This window comes from Mauremys mutica, chromosome 1 (assembly GCF_020497125.1).
Source record: "Mauremys mutica isolate MM-2020 ecotype Southern chromosome 1, ASM2049712v1, whole genome shotgun sequence".
Taxonomy (NCBI): Eukaryota; Metazoa; Chordata; order Testudines; family Geoemydidae; genus Mauremys; species Mauremys mutica.
In genome coordinates, this window is record NC_059072.1 from 87538110 (window position 1) to 87550514 (window position 12405).

The window sequence follows — 12405 nt, forward strand, 5'->3', positions numbered from 1 at the left end:
ATATTGTTTCGAGCGAAGCTAGTTAATTGTGCTTATTGCACACACGGTAAAGATCCACAGGTTTGAACGTGTTGAGTGAATGTTATATTCAGCTTGACATACAGAGAATGGTGTGTGCATACCACTGCAGTTCACGCAGCCTCGAGCGGAAGGGGTACAACGTCACTAACTGACACAGGCCCGAAAGGGGTAGACGTCAACATGCTTGCGTGCCACGTTCTCTTTACGCCTTGATATTCAATACGAGATCTATCAATAACCGGAAAAAGAGTTTTATGTTAAATTATAGTCATTCAAAAAGAGTTGTAAACTATGCTTCAAATATGCCAAATTTAAAATTTAAAAAAAAATTAAAGACCCTTTTTTTAATTATGATTCTTTCACGGAACACCTATTCACATCGTGCGGAACACCAGTGTTCCGCGGAACACAGTTTGCAAAACATTGTACTATAATATAGTATTCTTTTAATCTTCTTTCAAAAAAAATTCCCCATACTGTACTATTGAAGATGTGCAATGGTTAATGGAGAACTTTTAGAAAAAAGATTAAAAGTAGCAAAGGCTTCAATTGTAGTTTCCTAGTTATTAAATTGAAAGGGGGAACTTGGTGTTCACAGGAAAGCAATCAGTTCTTAAAAACATATTGAACAATTGTATACCTCTGATTTGAGACCTCTAAGCTAGTGACCCTGATGATTTGCTTCCAAATATTTACCTTTCTTTTATCACTGCTGCAAAGGGAAAAGTCTAGAAAAACCTGTTGCTGTTCAGACTATTTCATATCTGATGAAAGTATGGAGGCTGGAGAAGCACCTTGTGGTATAGATTCCCAAGGATTTTTTAAATCATTTTGATTTACTAATTTTTCCTCTCTATGTTGGAAATATTTTCTATCCATCCAGGTAGATTTCTAAGAGAGACTTATTTAATTTCTGATGATTTAATTGAAAATGAATCATGAAAAAACTGGTCCAGATTGTGGACATTGTAGACTGATCTCCTTAGAGAAAGCAGATTGTAAAATTGTATCCAACACACTTGCTAGGAGCATGAATCTTTCCATTTCACAATGGGGCCCTTGGCCATGACTAGGGCTCCTAGGTGCTTTGGTAATTCAAATAAATAATAATTAAAAATAATTGCCAATGACGAATAACACATGAAAATATGAGGAGTCAGCCAGGGTAAAACATCATCCGGTCGCAATAACAAGCAATGGCTCCCATAAAGGAAAGGAGAAAGCAAACCACCAAAGAAACACTTGAAAGATTTATGCAGAAATCAATGCATGGACATCAGACAGTGGTATAAAGAGATGGAACGCATCAGTGATTGAAGATTTACTTATGGCTTTAGAAAGACACTTCAAAAGAGACAGAGGGCTTCATTATGAGTGCACAAGAACAGTCCTTAAGGCTTAATTACCATTGAAACAGAATTGACCGACAAAACTGCTCCCCAAACTATAGTCTGTGTTCCAAAAAAGGAGAGATGGTGGAGAATGTATTGAGCACCGGCAGCAGCATAGCTGGGAGAGAATTTATGAAGAGACACAATGAGGTTGCCAAATGTCTGCTTTGAAGCCTCTGTGGCAAGTGTGGATTTAACATCACAATCAATGAGCTCCAGAAGACAGCACTCCTCAGCACTGCAAGAATGTTAAGGAATGTCAAAGGAGTTAGAATGAATTTGAGCACCTAAAATGAGGGGGTTCTGTGGAGGATTTAACAAAACTCCTGACTTCCCAGACCTGAAGAGTTGGTGCGTGGTCAAGATTTATGGATGACTCGTGGTAAATTATAGATAGTAGCTTTCCCCTTTTTATGCTTAAAGATCCTGTATGCTGTGAAGCTATTTTTTAAAATCCCCATGATGTAATATTGCAGTATAATAATAATAGATATTATTGTTCAAAAAGACCAAATAGGTGCTACAAAAAAGTTTTGCAATTGTGCAAACAATGTCCTACTAGTATGGCAGGACCTAGAAAGAGATTTTGCTGCAAATATTTGAACACTTTTGATTGGCAGTGGGTTTTTAGGATAAATTGGCACAAATTAGACCTTTACACCCAGGAGCTTTCTGTCAAGTGCTTTTTGTTATGTGCCGGCATGTAGGATTTTTCCATACTGGCATAAGAGGAGAGAAACAACCATGTAGACTTAGAAACATGCAAGATTTTGTAAGCATCACCATGAAGAATTGTTAAAGGAATTAATATTTCAGAGGTGAAATCAACTTATTTAGGTTATCTAGTAGCTTCCAAAGAGCAATCATTTGAATTTTGATATCTAGAATCTCTCTATTATCCTAAGGTGGAAAGTACTCAACTTCATTCTGTGATAACTAGTAATATAAGGCCTATTAATTAGAAGAAACAAAATCCAGTTATGGCAGGGCCATGCTCCATCTTGCCAGTAGCAAAACATGTAGAGGGATACCCATTTTCAAAAGTAGCCTCTAATTTTAGGTGCCTCCATTTTTGGGTGTCCAGCCTCAGATACTTAGAAAGAAATCTTGGCTCTATTTAAATCAGTGGGAGCTTTGCCATTGACTTCACTGGGGCCAGGATTTCACTCCTAAAGCCTAATTTTCTGTGGTGCTGAGCACCCCCAACTCCTATCATAGCTGCATGAGTGCTTATGACTTCTGTAAAGTGGGCCCTTAGAGTCTAAAATTAGACATCTCAAACTTGAGGCACCCAAAATTAGACACTACTTTTGAAAATTTGGATCATGCTATACAGGGTGATGTATGTTGCTAGTTACACGCAGATTATCTGTTTAGAGATGTTGGTAAATATTGGATCATCATCCTCCATAGGAATCATGGGAACAGATCTATTTCTGGGAGCCTGGGAGTGTGATCCTGGGAGCCATTGCAATATTTTATTAATCCCATTCCACTAAAAGAGTGAGTGGATTGGATTCCAATTAGTTACATCTTTTAATTTCACTCAGAAATCCTTAAGCTTCTCAGAATTTAGTTCCAGCAAATTTGGAATATTAGTATTTATGTCCTTGTTCTTTCGTGACTCTCGGTAGATTCTGACTAGATTAGTGATGATTGGGTACCTTAGTACATGAGGAGTGCGGAGACCCAAAATGGAATGTAGAGGGTGAGAAGAATTTGTACAATTAAGCTGATGTAAACCAATAAAGATTGGGCTCTTGATTTCTTCTCCTACCTATATACTTTGTATAACTATAGTACTTCACTGCCTAAAAAAGCCATGTTTTGTGGGATAACAGCACCAAACCATCTTGAAAAATGAAAAATCAACATCCTATGTCTGATACAACTTATTATATATCATTCTGTTGGGATGATTTAGTGCTCTATTCTGAGATTTATATGTGGCATAAGGCTGTTTGCATCATGTAAAACAGCGAAATGCCGATGCCCACTTTTGTGTAGATTAGAGTTAGTCAACATTTTTTGAACCAAAAAAAAATACATTTGTCAAAAAAGATGTTCTGAAGAAAATATGGATTTATTTGAAATTTCCTACTTTTTTGACAGTTTATTAGAAATATTTTTGTATACGTTTAAAAAAATTTCCTGAAATTTCACACACAAAAAATCATGTTTCCACTTGTGATTGGTGCACTCTAACTTACTTGCTCACTGAGCTTTCTCACATGTTGCTATGTGGTGATCTGGGATTGAATAGATGTGACACAGAGGCCCACTGGTGGTTCACTACGGTAATCAATTCTTGTCAGGCCTGACACACTCACTACACCTAACATACTGCCATAATCTGTATCTAAAAGGTGTCATGTAAGGTATCATATACAAACTGGTAACATGCTGGTCCCAAAAATAATTGTGTAGTGTGCATGCAAATAGTTAAAGATGTGCTAGAATTATGTTCTTAAAATGCGCTTGGCAAGCAATGCATAAGCCCAGTCTGCCCTAGACAAAGGAATGTATTTGGTTGTCTGACCAGATTGGTCATCAGGCAGAGAAAATGAAGGTATATTTACATGCAAGATTAACAAAGCTGTCAGGAGAGTAAGAGGGAAAAGATGACCACTAAATCTCCATAGGGAGTGGAAACTGCACCCCCAGAAAGCCTTCCTGTCTCTTGAAGCAGGGTAAATGAACTTTGGGAAGATATGAGGAAAAAGACATTTTGGCATCCTTCACCTGAAAAGACAAAGGAACAGAGTACTTAGAGATCTGTGAAAGGTTCAGAGAGTCTGGTCAGCCATGCTGGAAACAGACTCGGTGAGAAACACATCTTTGAACAAGAGAGTCTAGTTTGTTAAATCAGGTTTTAGTCTTAGACGCGTATTTTTACTTGTTTGCTTGTAACCCTTTCTACCTTAATTCCTTATACTCGATATTACTTAATATCTTACTTAATTACTTAATTACTTAATACCTCTGACTTTTCATGTAATAAACTAGTTTTACTTTTACTATAAACCAATTCAGTGCTTTGATTAAAATGCAATGTTTGTCAACCCCAGTTAAATTACGGAGCTTCTGTTTACTGTTTCTTTAAAGGAACAGCAAACTTAACCTCTGTGAGTGTTCCAGGAGAGGGCTGGACACTGCAGGGCAGAGAGTTTTGTGGAAATTTGGAACTGGAGAGGGGGATCTGAGGTGAAGCTCCAAAAACAAACCGGGCAGTGTAAGCCATGATGTGACCTGAATGCTTGTAGGCTGGCTGTTGGTGTCAGGGCTGTGAGCCACAGCAGGATAGCATTTAAAGCATCCAGAGTTACAGGACAGGTGGTAACACAACCCCTTAGTGGTCTGGGTTGAACCCCAAAGCATCACATTGGGTGTACCCAGGATTGGCTCAGTTGACTTGCATGTCACAGAAGGTTTACTGTTTCTCTGTGTGGGATGGGGTTTGGCACTTGAGGCTAGGATGGGATACATTGTGTGACTGACCATGTGCTTAGTCTGTCAACAAGCAGTTATTTGAGGTACTGGTCCAGAAAAGAAGACGGAAACATATGGGACATGTGTTAAGAATGAAACTAGGGTGTCTGCCATGCCAGATATGCCATGGGGCAGCTGGAGGAATATGTAAAAATGGCTGGCTGAAAGAATTCCTTGGTACTTAGAGATGAAAAACTTGTGCCTTCACAATACAGAGGACATGCAGAGAGAGGCCCAGGAAAAATAGGAATGGTGGGACCTTGTTTGTGCCCTAAGGAATGTTTGACGGTGCAGGAAGGATGCAGATTCGGTTCAGTGGAATGGATGAACTAGTTACTACTAGCAGCAGAGCGATATGTACAAGAGAAGGCTTTAAAATACCACAAACATTATTAAAATTGAGGAGCAGGGAGAGGAAACAAACAACTTTTTGATTAAACATTCTTTTGAGAAATTCCATTTTTGATATTCAACAAGCCTTATGAAAAAAATGTTCTAAGAAATGTGAGAGCCACATATTCAGCATTGGAGACTGAAACTCAGTTTATCCATAGAATAGAAACACCACAGCAATAGCAACGTAAGGATCTCTATGTTCTCTCAATCAGCATGTTTATACCCTAACCTGAAGAGCGACATGGACACCTCTAGAGATGACAAGGTACTCCAGTATCTGTAATTATTCTGTCTTTAGCTCTTTTGCTTAGGTTGCCAGCCAGAATACCAATTATTATGGCTTTTTGTGACAGAGAAGACTGTTTTGAAAGACCTTGCAAACTAATATCACATAGGCCACTGAGCTACTGCCCACTGATTATGACTTTTAGTCACTCCTGAGATAGGTTGGATTTCAAAGTGGCCCCAAAATAAGATTGTGTTTCATTACAAATCCTCTGAGTCATCCAGTCCGTTTTAAACCAGTCTTTAAAAAAAGGAGCTAACTATCTAAACCACCCAACTGTGTACCAGTTTGGAAACCATCCAAGTTGCAACTCTGTACATTACTGGCACTTAAGAAGCAGATTATTCAGTGTCCCAATGACCTCATCAGTGTTACAAGGGTAATCTTCATGGAAGGATGAACAGTTAGCTCATGAGTAAATTCTCTAGTGTGCTACGCTCCAACAATCTCTCCTTCAAAATCAGTCATGCATGTCTTCTTTCATCTCCCCTTGCTGAAAGATAGACTTATTTTGGATAACACATAAAAAGTCTCACTATCTCAGTCTCATATTCCTTTGAGATAGTATACCGAGGCGTTGATAAAGTACAGGCTAGCATGGTCTGTCTTTAAGGGCTCTCCTTCAAGATTCCAGTACAGTGGAGCTACTAGCAATTCAAAATGATTGTTTGCTCCAAAAGTTCTTATTTTTAAGTACTGTGATAGATCCTCCTCATGTTAACATGTGCAAAGACAGATTGTGATCAACATCCAAATTATTACTGAATGAGGCAGAATTTTTTCAGGCAGCCTGCTTGAAATGGAAGAAATAGTGATCATGAATATGAATAGCATGTATTATCTTGCCGCAGTACACTTACCCTGCTTCAAAAACTCCACCACTATGAGTATTACAGACAGGAGGAAAAAAACATCCTTTATGTTGTTGAATATATAGACTGGTGGAGAGGAAGTGGGCAACTTTTTCTGCTGAGTCAGCATTGAACTAGTGCCTCAGTAGGTTGCTTTGGGGCACTATGTTGGTGGAAGACACCCTCTTCTGGATGAAATGGAAAGCTACATCCTTGACCTTTGTCACTAAAGGTGCCCCAGCACTTTTCACAAAAGTAGGATAAATAAAATAAATGAACTAATAATAAAAAAAAGCTATCATGAGGTGAGAAAGAAGAGAAGCTAATAATATGTATGATTGTAAAAAAATTGTTTTAACCTTAGAAGGTATTCAGAAATAGTGGTGATAAAAGGATATATAGGTAGGGTAAGTAAGATAGCTCGATAAGACTATTAGACCTAATATCCTTGCTAAAGCAATTTGGGATCTATGAGGGTGGAGGGTACTATGTAAAACCAAATGATTACAGGACAAAGTGTTCAGTGTGGGTTAAGCATTGTATACTTCCTATGTGTGGTCACAAAAAGTATAGCTGAATAATGCAATATTTTACCTAATTTGTTAAACCATAAGCGTGGTACACCAGATGCAGTAGCTACCAGTCTGACATAGAATGCCATGATAATTTCCTAATAGCAAAGTTTCATTATTATGTCATCAAGATGGAAAGAGCAGTTGAAGACCTTAAAAGCTATGATTTTTCAATTCAAAATGAGGCAGTTTCTCTTGGTATATTATTCTAGTTTCCATAGTGGATTCATTGTGATGTGAAGAAAAGTTTGTGGTGGGTTTTGGGTTTGTTTGGTTTTTTGGAATTTTTTTAAAAGTGGCTTTATATTCAAAGCTGTTACAGTCTGAAATGCAGCATTTATCATTTAAACCTACCTGCCCTTGTTTTATACTTGCAAAAAAAAAAAGCATAAATCTTTAACCTTTTGATAGGTTTTCTGTGAAATCTCCTTATCTACATAAAGCCATTGGCTGTTAGATCAGCATAAACATGGATCCCCTGTTTCCTCTCCTTTCTTACCCCTCTCCTCCCCAGCTGTGCCCACCACACCAGCCCATCTGGCTTTCCCCTTTCATGACACACTGGTGCACAGTAGTCTTGCACAGCCACTCAGCCAGTGAGCACCCAGCACAACCTCAGAGTTTCAGTAGTATAGGACATTTCACCTTTATTAGTACATCTATAGATAGTCCTCTGTGACCTTGTTTTACTGTAAACAATCATGAGAAGTGTGTGTAGGTGATATATCATTTACTGTGGGGTACCTGGTGGGAGGTTGGCTGGCTAGTCCAGAAGAAGGACAGGAGACACTTGATACGAATTTTAATCAGGCCGCAACTTCATTATTAGATGTCTGAGACTACCCGGCGGATAAAAGTATACAGCGCAGGCAAATCCATGTTCATTCAAATAATGACCCAAGGTTTCCAACAGCCCCTTTCATTTTCCATCCAGGTCCCCCAACCAACCCATGGTTTGGACCTTACCATCCATCCACCCCTCATAGGAAGGTTTAGATAGGCTATAAAGGGACAGTTGGCTCCTTGCCATACCAATCATAGGCACCCCAACACCCCACCCTGTTCCATTAATCAGCACTTCCTTTTCAAGTCCATTACCAGGCCATTTATCTGGTCATTGGATGCTTTCCCTATGGGGTACTTGCACTGGACATCCACCCCACACTTACAAAACAAGTTGCGACATAGCCTAACCACTTTTCTCCTCACCATAAATAGGTCCTCCCTGACATCTGCTGTGGAGAAGGCAAAAAAAAACAACACTCCACCGAAGTCAATATGGTGGTGAGGGAAAAATTCCTTCGCAGCCACCCTACGAAGGAGCGAGTAGCGCAATGCCCACAGCAGGTCCTAACCCAACCAGACATTAGCACCTTGAGGGGAGGGAGAGTGGGTGCTGCCTTTCCTGCTGCATGGAGAAAGGGCTTCCAATGCCTGGGGTTACACCTTTTAAAGACTTCTGCCCTCACATTCCCAGTGCAGGAAAGCTGATCACCACCCACCTTTTTGCAGCAGTTTCTCACCTCCTTCCCCTTTCCTCCCATAAAGCACTACTGCCTTCCTCTGGCAAGCCTGGACAACGTCCCCCCACTTCAGGTGTGGTGCAGGCATTTTCAATCCTGATGAAACAATACAGTAATGCAAATAGAATGGTTTCCTAACCTCTCTTCAGACTCGATATATTATGTGGATTTAAACCATTGCTTCTCTCACAACCCTCTCAGTGGCATCAGACAGACCAATATACCATGAGACAGGTGGGTGAGGTAATATCTTTTATTGGACCAACTTCTATTGGTGACAGAGACAAGCTTTTGAGCTTACACAGAGCTCTTCTTCAGGTCTGGGAAATGTACTCAGTGTCACAGCTAAATACAAGATGGAACAGACTGCACTGTGGTCATTCTGAACCCTCTGGCTGTGATACCTATGAGAATCTTTATGCAACATGTAACAGGACACTTCAGAGAATATTTAAAAATGTTGCCTTTTTATTATAATACATTTTCAGAAGTCACTGTAATCCCAGAGGCAAGCCTTTAAACCAATTATCTGAAGAGAAACCAGGAAATTAGCTAGCATATCTTTTATTGCGCTAGATAATACTTTTATGATGCAAATAAAAAAATAACTTTCCTAAAGCTTTGTTGCCTGCTAATGAAGATATCATTATGCTATCATACAACTGTTGACAACCACAACCCCTTAAAATTTTAAACCAAAAGGTGCTTATCTCATAACAAGCAAAAGTACAATATTTGGTTATTATAATGTATTATTTTCAGTGTCTGTTTTCAGCTTTAGTTTGAAACTCTATTTTTGGTTTTGTTTTTGCTTGTAGTAGCTAAGGACGTGAACATTTATTTTGATGAGTTAGAAGGAGTAAACAGCCCTTCCAAAGATGATGACTCTCTTCTTCACCATGGTAATTTGACCAGTACTTCAGATGATGCCAGCAGATTGGAAACAGTTGGAGAGGTAAGAGCCCATTGACTAAGCCATACAGGGAATAAATGTAATTTGTTTGAAAGGCTTATTCACTGCAGGCCCACTCTTATCCAATCCTGTGATCGTGTGTGGGGGCTCTTAAAGATGATCTCTGCTCTAAAATTATAACATGGAAATATAAAATATTTTGGGTTCAGAACCTCTTAATCATTTTTGGGGTCCTTCTATGAACCCTCTCCGATTTATCAACATCCTTCTCGAATGGTTAACACTAGAATTGGACACAGTATTCCAGCAGTGATTGCACCAGTGTGTTATTGGTTCATCTGGCCTATCAATGTGTCCCTGCATTAATCCTCAGGGACTGGAATGATCTCATGCATTTGTGATAGATAGCACTGGCTACTAGACATGGGACATATGTCACCATCTACTGGGTAGTACATAGAAGAGCAAATCTGATCATGCAAAATGGTGGCAAGTTGTATGTACAGAGTTGGGAAATGTGGCTTTGCAGCATCCAACTCCCTTCCTTCCCACGCATGCCTTGCAGCATTAACTTCCTCTTAGTGACTTCTTGCTTCCTCGGCTGCAGTCCACTAGAAAGAGCACTGAGGATCACGCAGTTTGTGCATTAGGCCACAGTCTACTGGGCTGAGAAATTCTGTCCCCAGGGATCTGTCTCAGGTGCGGTTTTTAGCTCATACCACCAATGGTGTGTCCAGTAGGGGAGGATTAGTCGGATTTTCAGTGGAATAGGAGTAAGTAAGGCCAAAATTTTTCAAAGTGGGAGCACAAAGTTTAGGCCCCTAAATACATATTTAGGCACCAAAAAAAAAAAAAAAAGGTGGCCTGACTTTTAAATGATCTGAGCACCTACAACTCCCAGTGGTTGCCCATTCAACCTTAATTTACCCCTTGACCTCCCCACCTTGGGCATATGCATTATATTTTTAATTACATGATCACATACTGTTTTTTCCACAGTATCTCAGCCTCATTCAATGTACAAAATGGGCATGCAAATGGTTTCACTACAGTTACAGAGACAACTATAGATCTGGCACTTCCTAATCTTTGAGTGCTTGATTTTGCAGCCTAAATAACATTCTTTTAACATAGGTTTTTTCCTATGTCATTATTATTTATACTACACTACCGCCAAAAATGTGGTAGGCTCTGTACAGACACATAGGAAGATGCAGCTCCTGCTCCGAAGAATTTACAACCTAAAAAGAAGTGATGGAAAACCATAGACATGCAAAACACAGTCCCTCTTCAGAGCATAACTGTACTTGAGTTCACATATTCCTGCTTATTCTTCTTTCATATAGTCATAATCCTTAGTGGCATTATAAGTATTTCTCCAGCTACCAAACATGAAGTCACATACAGAGGATTATGATTTCAGGTGGGAATAAGCAACAAGAGCAGATGAGCTCTTTTTACCCAAAGATCCTATTTTCATACAAATGTCCCTTGTAATAAAAACGAAGGATCAAAAGATCTGGGAAATATGATAAAGCAAATCTGCTTCTAAGTAAAAGGTGCTTCAGCGTTTCTCATGGTGAATTGACTGCTCTTTAAAAGGAAATGCAGGTAAGCAGCTTTAAAATTCCCTTGTCTTCCTACTTATATTTCTATTAAAGTCCTATTCGTCTTTCCACTGTGATTATTGCCATGAAGTGTATTCTGACACTAGAGGGCCATAGATTTTGAGCATATCTTTGATACACATACTTTATAGACTCTCTGTGTGTTTGTCTCTATATGTTTATGGAATCCAACGGTGGATTCTGCGAACATGCAGTACTAATACATTCTCAGCAAAATGAGTTAAAGCTATATAAATATGTAGGTTGTAAGTGAAGCTGACAAGACAGCAAGAAACACCAGCAAGAAGTGTTAGTCTTTTTTTTTAAAGCAAAAATGGCCTGAATTGGATGGGACAGTTTCACACTTCCACAGGAATGCTGCTGTCATGGGCAGTCATAGTAGCAGGAGGAGAGGGGATATATTTCAGGTAGTTAGGGCCAGTCTCAGAGAGTGGTTTTTAATATCAGAACAGAGACTTTGAACTGAACTCTATATTAATTGCAGAACCAGTGCAGTGACTGGTGCACTGGAATGATGCATTCCTGGCAACCTGTGTTGCTAAGCAGATGGCTGCTGCACTGGCTTTTGCTCCACCCAAATACCAAAGCAATAACTCTCAGTTTAATTTTAAGATTTCAGAAAAAGGCCTAAGTCAAAGATGTTATCAGAGTGTGCATGTATGTGTGTGTGCACATACAATTTGGAGTTTGTGTACCTGAGGTTATGTAACCAGAAGAATCCAAAGATATATCAGGGAAAATGGGGCAAAATACTGACTGTTTGCTTAAGAAACATTTAAAGAAAAGCCAATTGTATTCTGAGGAGTTACGTCAGAGTTAGAGACTAAATTCAGTCATTAAAATGGGAAACAGAGGGAACTTCAGTCTGGCTTTAAACATAAATTGGAATTTATACTATGGAGTCACTACGGACACCTCCATAATATACATAAGATCACTGGGGCAGATCCTGTGCCGCACCTCCTGGACACGCAGCACAGAACCCACAGCCCAGGGGGAGGGGGGATAAAGGTGGCTTGCCTTTGAGCCGCTTGTGTGCCCTCTATATTCCGGGTACTACTTTAACTTACAGCAGTCTCCCAAGGGTTGCATATAGGGCGTGGAGAAGGGACCACAGTCAGCCCCATTGTTTTTAAAGACTTTGCTCTACCTTTCGTTTACTTAAATATCCCCTTGCTTTTTTTTCTCCTCTCCTCCCAAAGTGGCAGTTTTATAGGGAAAGTTTAGGCAATTTGTTTTCCTGAATTATTTTCATATTTAATGCTCTGCAGAATCTTTCCCTAGTGTATTGCTGATGTCATTTATCAGTACTATATGCAATATAGATACAAATGG

At 39.4% G+C, this 12405-nt stretch overlaps 1 protein-coding gene across 1 annotated transcript in view; it reads left to right on the forward strand.

Moving 5' to 3' along the window:
• Positions 1 to 12405, forward strand: part of ANO4 (anoctamin 4) — a 257266-nt gene that overhangs the window by 99343 nt on the left and 145518 nt on the right. The window contains exon 4 of the mRNA XM_045002152.1: positions 9348 to 9484. Within this exon, the coding sequence (XP_044858087.1) occupies positions 9348 to 9484 (137 nt within the window). The remainder of the gene's footprint in view (positions 1 to 9347; positions 9485 to 12405) is intronic.